Source organism: Typopeltis vanoorti, chromosome 20 (genome assembly GCF_054136105.1).
Source record: "Typopeltis vanoorti isolate ZY-2024b chromosome 20, IOZ_Tvanoo_1.0, whole genome shotgun sequence".
Lineage (NCBI taxonomy): Eukaryota > Metazoa > Arthropoda > Arachnida > Uropygi > Thelyphonidae > Typopeltis > Typopeltis vanoorti.
Genome location: NC_143568.1, coordinates 5,460,541 through 5,480,337, shown reverse-complemented (window position 1 = coordinate 5,480,337; position 19,797 = coordinate 5,460,541). Strand labels below are relative to the sequence as shown.

The following is a 19,797-nucleotide window of genomic DNA, read 5'->3' as shown; positions in this document are numbered from 1 at the left end:
ATACAAGAAACATAAATATAAAGAGGTATTAACAAGGAGATTTCTGCATCACAGACAGTCCTTTTTAATTTAATTAACACGCGACAGATGTGTAATGCAGGAACGAGATGTCATGAGTGGTGTGAATTATTATTACAGGATACAGCATACTTTGTCTCATAGCCTAATTCAGGCTTGACCAACCTTAGGGAATCCGAGGGCCGCATCCAATGCGTATCTGGTAATTTGGTGAGCAGCAGCGACGCAACCTCGATAGCTGAACAAACGAACAACACTAATCGCGCGCTCACGTTCTCCGTGAGCTCCCGGAGCATACGCATCTAATATTTGAAAAACACGTGGGTAGTTATATAGTGATGTAAACATCCAAATAAAATTAACAACATTGAGATTATCGATTAGCGATAGAATTAAAATATCTAATACGCATTCTTCAAATTGTTATTTTATTTTTTCGCTCGTGAAAATCAAAACCCATAGTTTTGGACAGCCTCGACCTAATTCATCAATACGTAGCTCTTTTATGTATGCCGCGCAGTGTTGATTTAAGATCAGGCCTTGGTTTCCATTACTCGGACATGATATCATCTCCTTAAATTTCGTATTAAATTCTATGCATGGTATTCTAGTAAGCTGCCAATTAACCTTGGTTTTTGTTAGTGTTTTTAAAGGTCAATCCAGATTTATATGCCCGATTTTTCTCCACATTTCTGACGTTTATTTTGACGTATTTTTCCAGACCGTCTCGTCTGTCCAACGTAACAGACACAGCAATTACAATGGATTTTATAAATTGGTTCTTTTTAGGGATTGTTTTGGCTCTCTTAACATCATGGAGACTTTTGTAGTGGTCTAAAGGCAACTTTCGAGTTATGGTCTTGTACACGTTTGCTATTTTGTCTGTAACGTTTTTTGATATAAAGTAAAGAAACCGCACCTTTGTAGTCGTATGGTTATTCCTGGTTGTGATTCTCATTAAAAATAGTTAGATATTTTACGTTTCTTTAATTTCTGAAATAATTTACGTTGATCCTAGTTTTAGATAGCAAATAATAATTACATTATATGTAATCTAAGTTTAAATGGCTAATTTTGAAAAGAATTCAGTGTTCGAAAATTTGACAAGACTTTTTTTTTTTTTCATTTAGTTTCAAACGTTGCAGTGCCAAACAAATTACAAAGTCGCAAAGCATTATAAAGTAGACGAGTCGTCTGTCAGACAAGATATATCCGTAGGCCTTTGGCAATTTATCTGTGAATAGGACAACTTGTACGTCTGGTTTAACAGGCTGCATAAATGAAATCTTCAGAGTGGCGAGAGTTTAAACACGCTAATTACGGCGCAATAGAGTGAGAAGAGGGTGGTCTACATTAAACTTGAGGTAATTATTTTCCCTCTTTGTGTCTGGTAACTTGTATTGCTTTATTAGGGTAATCCCCCACTGCTTAATCTGTTAATGCCATCTGTTAGCATTCACGGCACCACATCTTACTGCGATCATCGTTAACCTACTTCCTAGAGTATCAAGTAGGACGTTCCGTCTCCGTAGTGATCCACACGCGTGCGCATGTAGACATCGTCAGCTCCAAAAAATACTGGAAGCCGAAGAGAATTAGCAAGGGTTGAAAAAACTTGGAAGAAGCCGGATATCACTCAGAATAGAATAATAATTAATTTAACGGTATATTATTGTTGAGTGAAATGATAAATTTCACTCAAAGCAAAGTCAAACTTGACCAGCTGTACGAGAAAAAAAAAAGTTATGGTCTACTATGCAATAATTGTTATTTATTTAAAAAAAAAAAAAGACAGATATAAGAAACGCTTCACATTTTCTGAATATTTAAGGCAGATAAAAATCCTTATTTTTAAACTAATTCATAAAAAATGAACAAGTTTATAATAGCCAGTGGCATAAATATGAGAATGGAAGGGGAAAAGTTACCTCATAACTCCAACTGACATGAAACAGGCCCCTAAGCGAAATATATGAAATATTTTAATCTGAAAGATGCAATGAGAAGAAGAAGGTGAGAGAGAATTGTTGGAACTCACAGTAATCTACTTTGCGAACTGATAAAAGTTGACTCGCTATTTCGTTTTTGTAAGCAACTAAGAAAAATATTAAAGCTATCGAATGAAGCATATTGACGGTTATGTTTGAGTGGATGTGGATCCCCGTTTTGTACAAAAAAAATCTTATAATAAATAAATTTCTTATCGGAATGTTTGCGGTCCAAAATATTTGTGGAGAATGTATTCGAAAGATTTTGTTATTGTCAAAGTAAATTTCATAACCTGGAGGAAGATTCGGTCGTATTTGTTGAATTGTGGTTCCTTTTCCACGAGCTATCATATACAAGAGAGATAAACCAAGGGGTCCGACAGGGATGTCCCCTCTCAGCAACTCTTTTTAATATCTACTTAAATGAAATAATAACAAAATGGAGTAAAAATTTCCATCAAGGTATTAAACTTTCTCCTACTGTGAACTTAAACACTCTCCTCTTTGCCGACGACCAAATAATAATTACAAATTCTGAAGATAACTTACAGAAAGCTATTTTAGATCTAAATGAGATAGCCAAAGATGATGGTATGATAATATCAACAAAAACATCACAAACTATGGCCTTTAAAGGACAAGATCCAGGTGAATTCATTTAACTACCTAGGATGTATGATCACTTATGAAAATGAAAAAGATATAAACGTAAAAATTGCAAAATATTTAAAAATAACAGGTGTAATTAACTCTATATTTAAACCAAACCTCGTTCAAAAACAAACCAGGCTAAAAGTATACAATACATTAGCCCTACCGGTCTTAATGTATGGAAGCGAAATCTGGGCAATAAAACAGAAAGACAAACAAAGATTAACAACAGCAGAAATGAAGTTTATGAGAAAAACTGCAAAGTATTCCCTATTTGATCACAAAAGAAAGGAAGAAATTATGAAAGAATTAAACCAGGAATCGGTAATAGAAAAAATTAAAAAATATAAACATAAATGGATGGAACACGTTCAAAGAATGAAAACAGAAAGATTACCTTAAAGTACAAGCCATTAGGAAAAAGAAAACCAGGACGTCCTCTTAAACGATTCAACGATGACGTCTAAGGCCGGAACAGGCCACGCTAGGCCTAAATCCTTGATACGTATGATGATGATGGTTCCTTTTCAAAACAATTCAGGAAAATGCTTTCGGGATCCAATAGGCACTGATCCCGAATTGTGTTTTCGAACATTTCCTTGAAAGTTGAGTTGTTACGACTCAGCAGTAAAAACGTTATTTTTACAAACACGCGTAATTTTCATGTTCTCACGTCTTTTTATGTCGTCAGTTTATTGGACAGAGATTTTAACAAGAGAGTGAAACGTCTGTCACATTTCAAGCGAATGATATTATTCTTTATTCTCGAAATATTATTGTTAAATATATACTCATTAAAATGCGGGTTATTCAACTGTGCTGCTGTGCAGTGCTGAGAGTTATAAATTATAAACCGTGCTAGTAATAATCACAAGTGCTGAATTACCAAGCAAATTGACTCAAATTTAAAGGAACTTGACAAGATGGACTGTTCCTTTGAAGTTCTGAAAGAAGATGTAGCAGTTTTTATGCAGTCGATTCAAGAACATAAATCCAAGGAATGAATCAAAAGAATATGCCTTTGACATTTCTTATGGTTTGAAAAAAAAAAGTTTATTACGTTAGGAAGCATCTTTCTCAGTCATACGAAGAAAGAAGAACACGCAAAATATTGGATTCTCTAACTGGACTGCTAAAAACATTGGTTCGTAACATGTAGTATGTTATTTGACATTTGGACTTTCTCTAGCCTTCTTCATCATCGTATAATCAATTAGGGTGAAAGTTAGGCACTGCTACAAAACAAAAATAGTAAAATGTTTACAAAGAACGTATTACCTTTATTCAACTCCAGTTTTTTTTTTTTTTATCTTTACTTTTATTTTTATTCTTTACTTTACTAATAAAGTAAAGAATTCATTTTTCCTTTTATTACTTTCCAGCAGTGGGATTATATCACAGAACCAAAATATTTTAGTAACCATAAAATGTTACTAAAATATTTCAATAAATATCTTAATATTATTTTTTTCGATTGTTGTTCGTTCTTGGTGCAACATTCGCACATATGAAAGAAAATATGAAGTCTAAGAGAATATAACATCCATGCAACGTGCTTTGGTGTAATTTGTGCTTCATTATCCTCGAGCATATCCACCCCTCTGTGTTACAATTTCTCTGTACTTATGAAAAACCCAACAGTGAATTTAATATCGTTATTTAAGAGACTGATTTTATTACAAAGCTGATGACAACATAGGATTGTAAATGGTGTTGCAATTTCTGTTTCACTAATAAAGTTATTTGGAGAGTATCAGTATTGTTCGATGATTGTTGCGTTCCTATACATGAGTGACAGAAATGAAAAACGGAATTAATGTAAAATTTTATTACTGCAATTCTGAAAAAAAAAAGATTCTGAATTTAATGATGTACACTACTTGGAAAGAAATTAACGGATACCTCCATGGGCAAGGTGCATCGTCCCATGTAACGAGTCACGTATTTGTAGCCGTTATAAATTGGAGGAATCTCATGCTCCAGAATAGTGTAGAATTCTGGAGCATCAGATTAGTGTAACTGTCCGGGGGAAATGGTGGTGAGAAAGGAACTGACGGAGTTTGAAAAAGGCGTTGTGATAGGATGCCATGTTGCAGGCCTATGTGTTCTACAAATTGGGCCATCCCGGGTCAATAATCAGTATGCTTCCATACTGAAATGAAAGCGTAAGGAGTCAGCTGCAAGTGCTACCCACAGTGAACGACTTACCACATTCGCCGAACGTCACTACGAAGGATAATACGAAAAAAACCGCCATTTGTCGACCGACACGTTGAATGCGGACTGCCGGGCATCGAGGCTCACAACACGGGTTTCCATGGTGGAACTGCCATACGCAAGCTCCATATTACAATGGGATGTGGAAGCTTAAAAAGCTGTGTTATGGAGCTACGAATCACGCTAAACCCTCTACCAAGCAGATGGCCGCTTATGGGTGTGGTGGATGCCCGGTGAACGTCTCTTAGCAGAGTGCGTAATCCCAACTATGAAATTCGGAGGTGGCGGTGTGATGGTATAGTCCTGTTTTTCCTGATTTGGCCAGGGACCTCTGTTTTTGGTGCGAAGAACACCGAGAGGTATCTGAACATTCTGGATGCAGTGGTTCCTAGTTTGTGGTGTTTCTACGGAACTTCTCTTTTAGCAAAACAGTGCACTGTCTCATAAGGCTGTGCTGTAACTACGTGGTTTGTTGGCATCAACTTCACCCCACTTGACTGGCCTCCACAGAGTCCTAATCTCAACCCTATTGAACATCTGTGGAATGAACTGGAGCATCGGATGAGATTAAGAGACGTCCGTCCCACAACAGTCCAGGACCTCATTGCACTCCTGCAGGAAGAATGGTTCAAAACTGCCATTCGTCGTTGGTCATCGCAGCGAAAGGAGATCCTACATCTTATTAAGGTGGGCGCCATGGCTGTTTGTTCTTCACACTATGCTTTCCGTTGACTTCTTTCCAAGCAGTGTACATGACACGGTCCATATTTCTTATTTTTAGAGAGAAACAGAGCGTCTTCTCGTAATGGGCTACAAACGGCGGGAGCAGATGGAATACGATTTTAAAAAGTGTAATACCACCTTACCACTCTCTCGAGGAATAGCAGAATGATGTAGAACAGTGGAATCAATGGAGAAAGCCCCCCCCCCCTCCCCCAGTAAAAATCAGATGCGTTGTTGTGACAAGTGTGGTGGATTTGTGGCTTCGCATTGTTGTGGTTTATTGTCATCATATTCGTCCTTCCATGCATATGAAGTAACAGAATCACTACATGCGTCCTTTCTATAGTGTTCTGGTGTCTAGTGCTAATGTTCTTTCCTTCTTAACTGCTTATTTGTGCTGGATAAAAATGGTACTTGCAACATCTAGTCAGTTATCTGTTGAATTTCACCATCCTGTGAATTCTTCTCTCGCATCGATCAGCTCTTTCCAGCCATGTGTTCGAAATTCATTTGATGGTTTCAAGCACATTTCGTTATTTTAATATAAGCTAATATGCTATATGAAAACATTTCAGTCTATGATTTCTGTGCATTCAATATATCATTTGCGAAAGTCTGTTGAAAATGTTTATAACCCTATCTCGCGCTTTTTCACAACATTTTTGATTTCGGCTTGCTGTTGTTCAATTGTATACACTTCCTGTATATGTTCCCATAAGGAATCTAAAAAAGAAATAATCATTGCGATGCAAATCGAGAGAGTACAATAGCCAAGTTTATCAAATCAGTGTCCAGGATATCAATTCGAAATGAGTTGATTGAAATATTCGTGAAGGAAATTTACTGTGATAGTGAATAGAAAATAAAATGTCTACTTAAAATAGGCGTAAAAGTGGTCAGCGCCAAAAAAAAAAAAAGAAAAAGGACTCAAGTCCAGTTAGGGCAGAAACACAAGAAAACAAGGATGGTAACAATTGCTGCAGTTTATTTATTTATTCATATGGAGTTTCCTCCCTTTTCTCCCCCGTCCCTATAGGGGGGACGGAGTCCCCTCATGGGGGGGCTTAAGTATTTATAGCTGTAGATCCGTGTGTGTTTACGGGGTCGGTTTGCCTGCTTGCAGAATGAAAACTCCCAGAAAAACTGGGGGGGAAAACCCTGCTGTCCACGCCCGGCTAACTTGGCTATGGCTGAGGAAGATCCTTAAGCTCCTCACGTCGGCGACGGGAATCGAACCCAGGACACTCTTTCCCCAGGCATATGGTTGCGAAGCGCAAAGCAGCTAGGCTAACCGCGCGGACATTGCTGCAATAAAATACTTGGATAAATATACTCAAACAAGAACTTAACTTCCCGTTTTTTTTTTTTTTTTTTTTTTGACAATTCTGCACTTTGTTCTGTTGTTATTTAGTTAATCTTTGAATAGTATCTACTGTCTAATAGCGCCCATACTTGTGTGTGAACGATAATCTATGTGGACAGTAGTACTTTTAGTAGTGTGTTCTGTTTTGAATAAAACATGAACTTAATGCCATTGACCAGGATATCAAAATACTGTTATCTCATTCATCATAACCACGTTTTTAATTTCCGGGAAATGAACAAATAAATAAATAAGTAAAGTTTTATTAAAATTCTAAAAGTTGAACGTAGGAGAGATTCGTGGGCCGAAGGAAATATGAAATCGAAAATTTTCCTACCCAGAAATATAAAAATAATCGTTTGCTAAGAAATTCGTACTTAAAAAAGATAATAAGATGCATTATTTTTTAAAAATAATTTTTATATATGAACCTCACGCAAGAAATGCTGTAGAACAGGCGGTAGATTAGTGCCATGAGTTGGTATTAGAGGCTAGAGACGAGACTTGTTGACATTGTTTTTGAACAGCTGGACTAATCATTTGGAAACAACGAAAAGTGCTTCAAAAGAGAATATGGTTCGATTGGTTTGAAATTAGGTTATGTATGAATGTTAAGTCTGCTTTTTTACATTAAGAGGAAATTGGAAGAATTAGAAATGCTATTTCGATCAAATTGAAACTTATTTTTAAAAAAATTCACTTGACTCTCTGTTAGTCAATTATTAATGAATTTTTTATTAAATTTGTCTAAATTTGTTAGAGAAAGGTTATGAATTAGCCGAATACCCCTCTTCTAAAAATAATTAATAATTTTAGGGACGCGACTTGCGCAAAACTTGGCCTTTGTATAAATTCAGCATTTTTACAGAAGATAAATAATATATCGAGTGAAAGAAGATATTATATGTTTTTTTATTGCTGAAGTTTTCGTGTTTTTTGCGATAAGAAAGTCTCTCAGTCTCAGATATTATGCTGTCGAGAAATGTTAGCCAAGAAAAGAAATCTGATTTTGTATCAGATTGAATCTGAAATCTGCGTATTATCAAAGATGAAGGAAATCCGAGTGATTATTATTATTTGTAAAATAAGACACGACTGGGCATCGGCTATATTAAAGTGGAATAAAATTATTTTTACTCCAATTAATGAAAGATTTCACGGTATTAGCATTTAACTAAACCATTTAACATTGCTAAAATGATTGCACTATTAAAAAGAATTGGATTAGATGGTAAAGACATCAGGATCATTGAAAACTTATATTGGAACCAAAAAGCACCTGCTCAAGTTGATGACATTATTACAGACTCCATTAACATCATACGAGGAGTAAGGCAAGGATCTGTGCTGTCACCTCTTCTTTTTAACATATAATCAGAAGCCCTATTTCAAAAAAATCTTAAAAGGAAGAGAGGAAGGGATTAATGTAAATGGTGAAATCATCTTTAACATCCGACATGCTGATGACACAGCTCTCCTGGCTAACAATATTCAGGATCCTCAAAATCTTCTGGAACTAGTGAACGAAGAGAGTGAAAAAATGGTATTAAAAATAAATATCACCAAAACTAAATTCATGGTCATAAGCAAGAAACCAATTCTTAATTCAGCACTTTCTTTAAATGGGAAACAAATAGAAAGAGTGGCAAAGTTGAAAAAAAAAAATAAAGATGCTGGTTAAATGAAGAATGCAATCCAGAAATGGAAATCAAAGTTAGAATTGAAATGGCAAGAAAAAATTTTCTCCTGATGAAATCAACACTGTGTAACCGCAACTTAAACTTAGAGCTTAGAGTACGCATGCTTAAATGCTATCTATGGTTTATACTGTGTACGGTGCAGAAACTTGGACCTTGAAGACAACATCAATAAAAAGACTTGAAGCCTTTGAGATGTGGTTATACAAACCAATGTTAAAAATCCCATGGACAGCAAAAATGTCCAATCATGAAATACTGGAACAAATGGGGAAATCACGTGAACGTTTAGATACCATAAAAAGAAGGAAAACTGCATATCTGGGTCACCTACTTCGTAATGAAAAATATAAGATACTTCAATAGATTATAAAGGGGAAGATAAATGGAAGAAGAGGACAAGGAAGGCGAAGAAAATCTTGACTGGCAGACATCAGACAGTGGATTGGTATGAGCTCTGAGCGACTGTTCAGAGTAGCTGAGGATCGTTCAAAATTTGCCAAGGTGGTCACTGATCTCCGATAGGAGATGGCACTCAAAGAAGAAGAAGAAGCATTTAACTCCTACATTGCGAGTGAGCTTGAAGCTTGGAATGTTTGAGTACTACAACATTTGTCAAACGAGAGGGATTAACGAAGAGAATAAGAACCATCATTAGGAAACTAGAATTAGAAATCATTACTAAATATCGGGTTGTTCAGTTTTGGCCCATTTCAGTTAATTTTTGTATATTAAGAAATATGGACAATTATCATTTTATTAGGCAAAATGATTCAAAATATGTAAAATAATACTGAACAGCATTAATTCACTTTCTAATCGCTTCTTGGGCCTTTCACGGTATAACTCATTTATAAGGATTTGGTTAAATTAGGAATCATTCGAGGAAAAATCAGTATTTGCAGACCTTTTTTTTTTTTTTTCTAAAAATTAGGTTTCCTAAATTGTCAGTTATAAACAGAAATAAGAAGAAGTAGAGAAAATGCCACCTCCAAGACCTTCCTACTTTGACGAGTGGGGCACTTCAGCAATTAAGTCGTAGATCCAATTCCCATTGTATACGTGAATGATTGTGAAAATCTCTTGGTGGTAAATGAATTTCATTACTTATTGGGAGACAACCGAAGGTTGTTGACAAAGTTCGATGTTTGGTCTGTAAAGCAGGGTTTCTGGATTACCTAACCCTTAACTTAACAGTAGTGGTGGATAATGGGTATACAGCCTTGAGTGGTGAGTGGTACTCACATAAAAAAGACAGCCCAGAATTGCAGTGAAATACAAACTGAGAAGATATAGAAGCTGAAGAAGCTAGTGAAGCAGGTGAGGGGAGTGGATTAAATAATTTTGAGGATGATACAGGAAAGAGATGCCATTCTCGTGGATTTGTTGCTTTTTTTATTTCTCAGCAGGACCTTGAGAACCACAATTGACGGCAAAAGTCTGCCCACTTACTTTTTTTTTCTGTCCAAACATCTTGCAGATTTTCACTCGAATTCCTGCATCAAGTTCGCAGCGCATTTTATCCAGAAACTGTGTATATATCTTTGTTTCCTCGTCGAGCATCCTTGAACCTGGATATAGTACCTCTTTACACAAGATGCTGTAGATGAAGTTTTGAGCCTTATTGAGGAGCACTTTTCACTAGATGTCTCAAGACTTTTTCAAGCCATGCTTTCAGTCTAATTCCTTTAAAGGAATGATCATCTCTATGAACAACTTTTTTGGCCTCGCCATGGAGCATTGCGTATCCCTTTCTCGCACATCCATTTCGAAAATCTTGAAAAAATGTTTCTTTCGTTAACCAATCCAAAACCTGCTGGTGGGATAGATTTACGACATCTTTACTGTTTGGAATCATGACGTTTAAATCGTTCACTTTTTTAATTTTTCTCAACTCGTTCCAACCCAAAATTCAGTTCACTTGGAATTGTGAATAAATGCAGATTACCATAATTTCTTGATGTCCTAATCTCGAAAACGTCTGACCACAGTTTCTCTTTGTACGTTTACGGAAAACCCATTCACACTCGTTCCTCATCTCTTCACTGTCCAACGCACATGATATCAATTATGACAAAATCTCTATGCCATATCTGGAAGAAAACGTTCTTACAGGATTAAAGAATTCATCGCCGTCATTCATTCACATGGTTCTTTCACCAAAAACCAAGGACTTATCCTTGATTATATTTGAAATCACTATTTGGGTCGCTTAACATACCTGACATCAACTTTTCAGCTAATCAATTCCAAATAGTGCCAATACGTCGCATTTCACTGGCTCCTCGTGCTTCGATTGCTAATACTATCACAGTCGGGTCCTTTCACTTTTAAGATAATTTGTAATTCACTTGCCATCGTTATGCAAATTCATCCTGAAGAAGCCATTTCTCCCTTGCATGTGTTTCTGTATATTTTTTTTATAAACGACTAATAAAACCCCTAATTATTTTTATAATTAACTAGTGGTCGTAAAGTTTCCTTTATCAACACACAAAAAATCATTTCATAAACCATATTCCTGCTATAAACAGTAACACTGTTTTCAGCACAACCTCTCGGGACTTTATAACTGTAACAAGCAAATGTTGCGCTGATAATATACAAAATGTGAGAGCGCGCAACCTAAAATGTATTTTCGATGGTTTTTCTTGTTGTAAACACCACTTGATTATTATTCCGTTTACAAGAAACATTTTCCACTTTGCAAAATGCTTAAGGATTGGATTTCACTTGGGAATAAAGAAACTATAAATCTTTGATAATCTTTTATTCACTTGGAAGCTGAAATGGTCTTTCAATTATAAGCCAATTGATGATTATGTTTGATATTCGGCACTCGTATTCAGATGAACATGAATCGAGTCACTATTTCTGAATCATATATATATATATGCGTGTGTGCACACACGCACGCACGCACGCACACACGCACACACACACACACACACACACACACACACACACACACACACACACACACACACACACACACACACACAGGGGCGGTTCGTGCATAGGCACTACGGAACTGCAGCACCCCCAATTTTTGTCGATACATAAATATATTTATTAATTTATTTATATTTGCTTGTAATGTTTAATTTTATCATCAACAATCCACACAGTTCTCTTATTTTGCATAAAAAAATAATAAAAATCCATCTTGTAGCACTTAGGAGGGCGCTAGCAGCATTGTGTTTACCACAGTGCCATATTGCTACGCGCGCAAGCATATGCACGTCATAGTGAGATGCGAGCTATTAGCGAAATGCGACATTGTCCGTCGCGCAGTTGCACTGTTGTTTATATGCAGTTTGCTCCAGTAGTAGAGTGTTCGTAGTGCTTATCGTGTTTACTCCGTCTCTTTAAATATTTGGACATTACAATTAAAGACATAACATTTCTTATAGTTTTTATTTTAGAACATTATTGGGGTTATGATAATAGATTTTATTTTTAAGTAATTTTGAATTATACCAAACTGAATAATTTTATCGATAATAAACAATATTTTTTCAGATTTAATTTTTTTTTTAAAATTTTTACCATAATTTTGATATTTTATCCAAACACGTCTACACTGTACTTACAGTGTGTATGTATATTTCGAAAGTTGCAGCACCCTCACGATTTCAAGCCACGAGCCGCCTTTGACCTCAATAAAGATCGAAACCAGTCTGGGTAGTGGCCCCTTGCCTTTAATGCATAGCATCATACATCTCCTGAAGGAGATGGGCTTTGCATTAAGGGTAAATATTAAGAATAGTGATCAGAGCTTATTCTAACTTTACCACAAGTTGCCTGGACTTGCACTACTTTACGGATCAGTTAGACTTGCAACATTTGCAGGCGCAAACTTGACTTGTTCGTCTGTTTGCTTACTTGGGAAATGGAGTAAAAACTAGGTTTAAAATAACTTGGTATCTTTAACATATATTATACCCAAGGTAAAAAACTTTCTATATATATATATATATATATATATATATATATAGAAAGTTTTAAAAAAGTCATGTTACTTGGCCGTGACACAGGCCATTTAGTCTAATACGAGAAAGGAACAGGAGAGGAGATCAATCCCATACACGCGAGATAGCATAGTTTTAATAGAGACTGTTAGAGTGTTATGGGTGTGTGTATATCTGGGGGGGGGGGGGGAAGAAAGGCGCTTTTAATATAATTTTGAAGAAACACGCTTAGGATATTTCCAATGTGTAATAATACAGCTTTTGAGTCTTAAGGAAGAGACAATGTATTTCGTGATATAGCCGTTTGGCTTTTCATCTTAGAGACAATGTATTTGTTTTTGTTCTATACCTTCATCAATCACGAAATACAGGAAACCAGTTTTTTCTCATGTGAATTTTAACTTTGCAAATGCTAAAACTTTTGATAGGATTTTGACAAACTTAAGTCTTCAATAAAAAAATTCAGATCGGTTTTATTTACTGAACCTACCTACTTTTTATTTGTATGTATGTATTCGTATGCATTGCACTGTTCATTTTGTTGATTTCCAGATTAAAAAACGGGTTTCTTAATTGAAAAGAAACTTCTCTGTATTCCTATGGAATACAGAGAAATAAAGCATATTAAAAAATCATCCAGTTCAGTAGCTGTAACTGAACTTGTAAGTTTTTGATTTGCAGACATAGTTCCGTGAACACTATTACAAGATATGCAGCTTTTGCTCAGATTGCTGTTGATAGTTTCGTAGTAGAATATCGTCTGTCACACAAATCCTTTTGTGCACTATACTGTCTATTCGTGTTAACTCAGAAAATAAATAAAATATAAAACAGAATAGTAACAATATCATGTTATTAATTTAAAAAATTCATTTATAAATTAAGCAATATAATGTAATATTAAAATAGAATTACTATTCTTAAGCATTGTATATAATTTTCGCTGGTTTGATCTCAGCAAGTCAAAAAATATATCATTGAAGTTTCTGAACAGATAATCTAATTATTTTATGTCGATAATTTCAAATTTCCAGAAAATTATTTTTCGAGATAAGTTTCTGTTGAATCCAGGAAGCTCTTTATTTAATATCATCTTGAAAAGTTCAAAATATATTCATTATTATTTAAATGAAGGGGATATTGAATCCCACATTGTTTCAAAACCGAATAAGAAACTCAAAGATAGGAATCAAAGAGTTTCATGCCGAATATAGCAAACTATAAAAGTATCGGCGACTACTAGCGTAAGCTAAAGCAAGTAGTACAAACTAGGACAACTCGTGGCAAAGGTGGATAAATCTCTGATCACTATTCTTAGTATTTTCCATAATGTAAAACACGTCTCCTAGGAGATGTATGATATTATACATTATGGTGGGAGGTCACTACGCAGACCAGTTTCGACCTTTATTGAGGTCTCATCAGTGAGTAAGTAGACTCAGGTGATACTAAGGCTATAGCGAAGAGAACTTGTATAGACTTTGCTATACGAGTTGATTACTTAAAATAAAGAGCCAATGTGCTTTAGCTTACGCTGCAATCCTCCGAAACTTTTGTAGTTTGCTCTATTCGGCTTTGATTCCTATCTTTGAGTTTCTTATTCAGCTTCGAAATAATGTGGGATTTAATATCCCTTTCATTTAAATAATGTTTCATCGCCGAACTGAAGCCTATTGGCTCTTTACTTTAAGTATATTCATTATTATTTATCGCGATAGCCGTCCGAAAGACGACCTTATTAAAGTGACCTACCAACGCAGAATACTGTCAATATAAAACGGCATGCTTATTTTGTTTCAGAAATAATATCGCGTCTACAAAATATTGTGATAGGATTCGCATATACTGAAAGCTAACATTATCTTCTTTGACTACGAAGTGCAATCCATTCTAAGAATGTGGTAATAGAAACAAAGGTCAACTGATTGCTAGTGTTTGAAGTAGTGATGTGACGAACAGTATAAGTTAAATAAGTCTAAACAGATATCAAACGTTGGATAACAGTCTAATCTCGAAAATGGAGTTTATTTATATATTTTTAGGTGCGGCATACACAATACATTTTGTACGCCACTCCCACCTTTAAATTCATTTGTCCATTGCATACAGCACATGCGTACGGCTACGAGCAAATATTATGGAAACTTCTGAATCGAGATACGAAGATGTTATATATCATGATGTTCATGATGTTATGTATCAAAATTTTATTATCATTTTAAATTGTGACCTACCGGTTATTATTCTTCTTCCAGTGAATGTCGAATGTTGTGAAAAAAAAAATCTTTTCAATTTAAATGTATAAATCACACACACACACACACACACACACACACACACACACACACACACACACACACACACACACACACACACACACACACACACACACACACACACACACACACACACACAGGTTCTGCTGATCTCTTTTTACCTGATGATGTCAATGGCTGCATCTTTACGACTGTTGCTTCATGGTCAACTTTTTTTTTTTTTTTTTTACTTATTTACTACCAAACCATCTTCTTCCACGCACTGTTAACATTATGTCCTTTATTTTTCTGCTAAGAATCTGCTCGTACTCAAATTCCACAATCACAGTCACAAAAGTGACTGTGATTGTGGATGCATATTCCTTTTTGATTTTTGTTTCTGTGATCAAACGAATGTGTCAGCTTCTCTAACGTGTGCAAAATGGGAAGCTCTCAACCGTAGATTTTGTTTAAACAGTGTCAACTTTGATTGCATTTGAAGGTCTTCTTGGTCATCAGATTCACTGGACACCTTCGATTCCAGATAATTGCATATTGCAATTCTTGAAGCAGCAATAGGATACTGTTAGACTTAAGACAGCTACTTCGTGAGCTAGATAATCCACAGACTAAAATTTTAAAACAATAATAATACTTCACACGTAATATTTTATTTAGAAATCTTGATTAATTCAATGTTTTTTAAAAAAAAAATTTTTAAATTATAATTTTCTCCTCCTTTCCCTATTACTCTATATCTATATTAATTTTATTTATTTATTTATTTTGCTGTATCCCTGCAACTCTTGTAGTATTAGGCTGCGTTAGGCGTTAAATATGCGTAAACCTCTCAACATACAGCTCAGAGGTTTCTGAACGAATCAAAATCTTCGCAGCAAATAAGCAGAATACAATGAAAATCCATCGCATGGATTTTACTGGAAAGCTGTCACCTAAGCATGCGCCAGTGGCTTCCCAGACAGTTTGTGAACGCTTATTGTGTAGTCAAGGTGAATGACGTCAGCTGGGTTTCACTTTCATTACTGTTCGTCGAAGTTTTTATCTTTTATTAATAATAGCAAATTTCACTTCGAACTGTTTCTGCTTTCTTTTGACATATATATTTTATCGTTATAATAATCTATATACCTACACAGAATAAAACAAGAATTAATTTATTAAGTAACTTCTGTTCCTATAAACTCAATATGCATTCATTTGCAATAAACAGACTCTTATTTGTGCAAAGATAAAAAAATTATGGCCGATACGGAAAGCTGTCGATGTTGAATTAACCAGTAGAGCCGGACCAGCAAAACATGACAAATTTCTACAGATAAATTAAACAAATGAAAAGACACATATACAGGTAACCCTCGTATAACGCGGTACTTATACAACGCGTTTCGATATAACACTGTCTACAAATTGTAGTAATCCTCTATCTTTTCATATATTTTTCACCGCGCGACTTAAAAATCAGATTTTATCTTCGTTAAATTTGCTTCTACACGTATCGCGCATGTAGTTATAAGTAGCGAATTTATATTTGGGGAAATACACTTTAGCAAGCATGTACGTCAATTTTTACCGTATAAAGTGTTTATTGTTGAAAATTGTCTTCGTTTTCTGCCAGGATAGCGCATTAAAAATCAGAAGTGTGTTCATCTCAAGCTGAGCACTTTATTTTCTGATGAGTTACACAAAAAATAATAATAATTTTTTTGTGTAAAAAATTTATTTTTATAGCAATGGCCACTTAGAGCGCTTTTGCGATGTGGTTGAAAACGAAATTAGTGAATTAATTGATGGGGAAATGGATTTAAATGAGGAGGAACTGGTACAGTTAATAGATGACGTCGAACCAAATGGTTCGACGTCATCTATTCAGTTTAAAGAAATTAGCAGAAGGATTGGACTTGGCAAGAAAGTTATTTTATGGGTAATGATCCCTCAATGGAGCACTCCGGAAAATTCACGAGACAATTGGATATTTGTTTAGCTCCGTATTATGAACTTAATAAAAAAATGCAGCAGAGTGGCAAGCAAGGTCTTCTCAATTAATGACTTCTTGATAACTAAACCAGCCGAAGTATACAGTGAGAATTATACAAATGATGTCCAAGAGATTTCAAGTGATGACGACCTCCGGCCACTTGAAGAACATCTACGAAATGTTAGGTTTGAAGAGAGTGATGACGATTAAAATATGCACTTCATCTTATTTTGCCTAAAACATTTGTGCATTATGGGCAATGAAGTTTACGTCCAACTTGTAATTTTATAAGTTTATGCTCTGTATTTGTTTCATAGTTTATGTTTTCTTAACTTATATGAATTACCCGAATTAAATAAAAATATATTTTGGTTGGATATGTCATTGTTGTTTATATAATTAAAAAAAAAAAAAAACGATTTCGGAACCTAACCCTACTTTTTCTATGCGATCCGAGTCTCGCATAACGCGATTTATATAACGTGCATTTCTCTGGAACCTAACATCCGCGTTATACGAGGGTTACCTGTTATATATCATTTATTAAAAATAAATTGTCTAATTTCTATTCGAAGCTATCTCAGAAGTGAGACGAAATGAATTTGAAGTCACAATTTGTCTAACATTTGGAAATTCCCTGTTTCATAAGGTGTTACAGAACTTTTAACCTCTCTCTCTCTCTCTCTCTCTCTCTCTCTCTCTCTCTCTGTCTTTCTCCCCCTCTATATCATGTTAGAGTTTTTTTTTTTTTAAAAAATACATAAATATAAAAAAAAAAGCTTTCCTTTATATTTACAGATTTATTTTTTAATTATTTTTTGAGCAGCAGCATACTACCGTTTTTGAAATCCTAAAATAATATATTTTGAAATCATTAGACAAATTAATAACCGAAGTATCTTTGTATTTAGAAGTTTTATTAATATTTTAAAAATTTTTTTGTAATTTTTAGAATATGCTGAATCTTCTGTATTTCTCATCACAGCGAAAATTTTCAAAATTTTGAATTTAACGAAATTGATAGAATTTTCTAAGAAATATTTTTGTTTCATTTCGATTTATTGTGATACGAGAATGTAGAATTATACCACCGCCCCCCCCCCCCTCATTTCTTCATCGAGGTCATGCATTCTGAAATTCAGCCTTCCCAGTAATTTTAGAACGAACTCTTTTACCTTTAAATTTTCAAACTTTCAAATTCGAAAAATTCATCTCCATTAATTAAAAATAATAATAATTACAATCATGCTAAAACCATTTTGGACGTTTGAGTAGTAGAATTATGAATGTGTGTATTGTGAGTACGATCATTCAAGATAAAATCTTTGTACATCAGGCAACAGTTACTACCTGTCGTCTTTCATCTTTTACATGTGACCCCGAGCTATCGGGAAGCAAGCAAAAAGTAAAAAGAACAGGTTCGCTGTAAATGACCCATACGACTACCTAACAAGCGACACTCTTTGTATCACTTAAATCAACATACCTGTCATGAACTCCACCTGGCTTGGGGGCGCCAGTGCTCGAACGCCACACGAACCGTGTCGTGACAGCTGAGCACGTGGCGAACGTCCTGTCCTTCCGGCCAGCTTGGGAAGCTAGAACAGTTGATCGTCGGCTGCGAACTGACAACACACAACGATTGCCAGCTTTCTTTGATGATCTCGTTTCCTTCGCAACGTAGAAATGTTTCGGGAGTTTCCAAAGATGCTCTGGTAGGAAAGAGGTTTAGGAAACTACCTCCGACGGCAGGAGTAAAGATATGGCAGCTGTTAGAGTTAAAAAAGTCGGGGAAGAGGTAGTTACCCGTTGGCAGTAATGAGACTTCATCGCAGATCACAGTAAATGCTTAGCGCTGACTTGGACGTGGAAGGGAAGAGGAGGTCGGTAGGAAACTTTCGCTAATTGTTAGCGGGTTGTCATCCCCCTCGGGGGACCGCCGACAAAAACCAGTTGTCAGAAAGAAAAATCTCCCATCATGGCAGCCGAGCTACAAGTGCCATTCCTCAGCGTCTCGCTCCGTGTGTCTTTCGACGAGGCATCTTACACCTACCTGGTAGGCCGAGAGGGAACGCGTGGGCGTTTGCGGGGGATGTCGCAAGCCAGTGCGCTTCTAGAAACGTACAAGCTCACAAGTAACCTTCGCTGCGGAATAGACTAACGGCACCCGACCTTTCCCTCGACGTAACATGCGGTAAGACTAGTTAAGTCATTTTCATCCACAGTCCGAGCAAGTTTGTGGGCTCTTTCTTCTGGTTCGAGAAAAGTCGTGGCTTTGTCACTGCGGCCGTCGCTCGCTCATTCCCCCATCTTCCGCGTCTGTGACGTTTCTACGTTAGTGTATTTGTGGCGTCTTCTTGAACGGAGGGCTCTGTGGGGTACCTACCCAGCATTCACGGGCGTATTTTTAGGGTGGGTCCACGAAGTCTGAGCTTCGTCAAGGAAACGCCAAGAAAAGGGGAAAAAATCTTCTTACTAAAGAGCGGCGACATAGTATATTCACCGCTGACGGCGCGGAGGACTACGTAAGGAACGGAAGCGTTATGTTAAAGTATCGTATAATCTTACCCACGACTTACGGTGTCCTGTTAGAAGCAGGAATAAGGTTTCATAACTGGGTTACTAGTTCTTCGCTTGTTCAAGAGGACAAACTCAATACAAAGTTTTCTTTGTGGGATCTTCTGTGTGAAGTGACAAGAGTGCCCTCTTGTGCTGAACTGTTTCCGTATTAGCGAGCCATGATGTCGTTGTTGAATTACTAAAAAATAATTGAGTAGCTTATTCTGTTATCTGATACGCGTTTTTAATGTTTGATTTCGTAATTGTGGGTTGTCTTTATTTTATTTTTCTCTTTATGTCTTGATGATAATCGAAAACAGAATATTTTACTCAGATGTTGAGTGTGTGTGTGTGTGTGT

General features: G+C 35.9%; 1 protein-coding gene across 1 annotated transcript in view; it reads right to left on the bottom strand.

Annotated features, from left to right (window-relative positions):
• The window catches only part of LOC150095206 (uncharacterized), a 62,316-nt gene extending 43,774 nt beyond the window's left edge, over positions 1 to 18,542 (bottom strand). Inside the window, exon 1 of the mRNA XM_090410076.1 lies at positions 18,366 to 18,542. Within this exon, the coding sequence (XP_090266202.1) occupies positions 18,366 to 18,372 (7 nt within the window). The 5' untranslated portion in view covers positions 18,373 to 18,542. The remainder of the gene's footprint in view (positions 1 to 18,365) is intronic.
• Between the last annotated feature and the right edge of the window lie 1,255 nt (positions 18,543 to 19,797).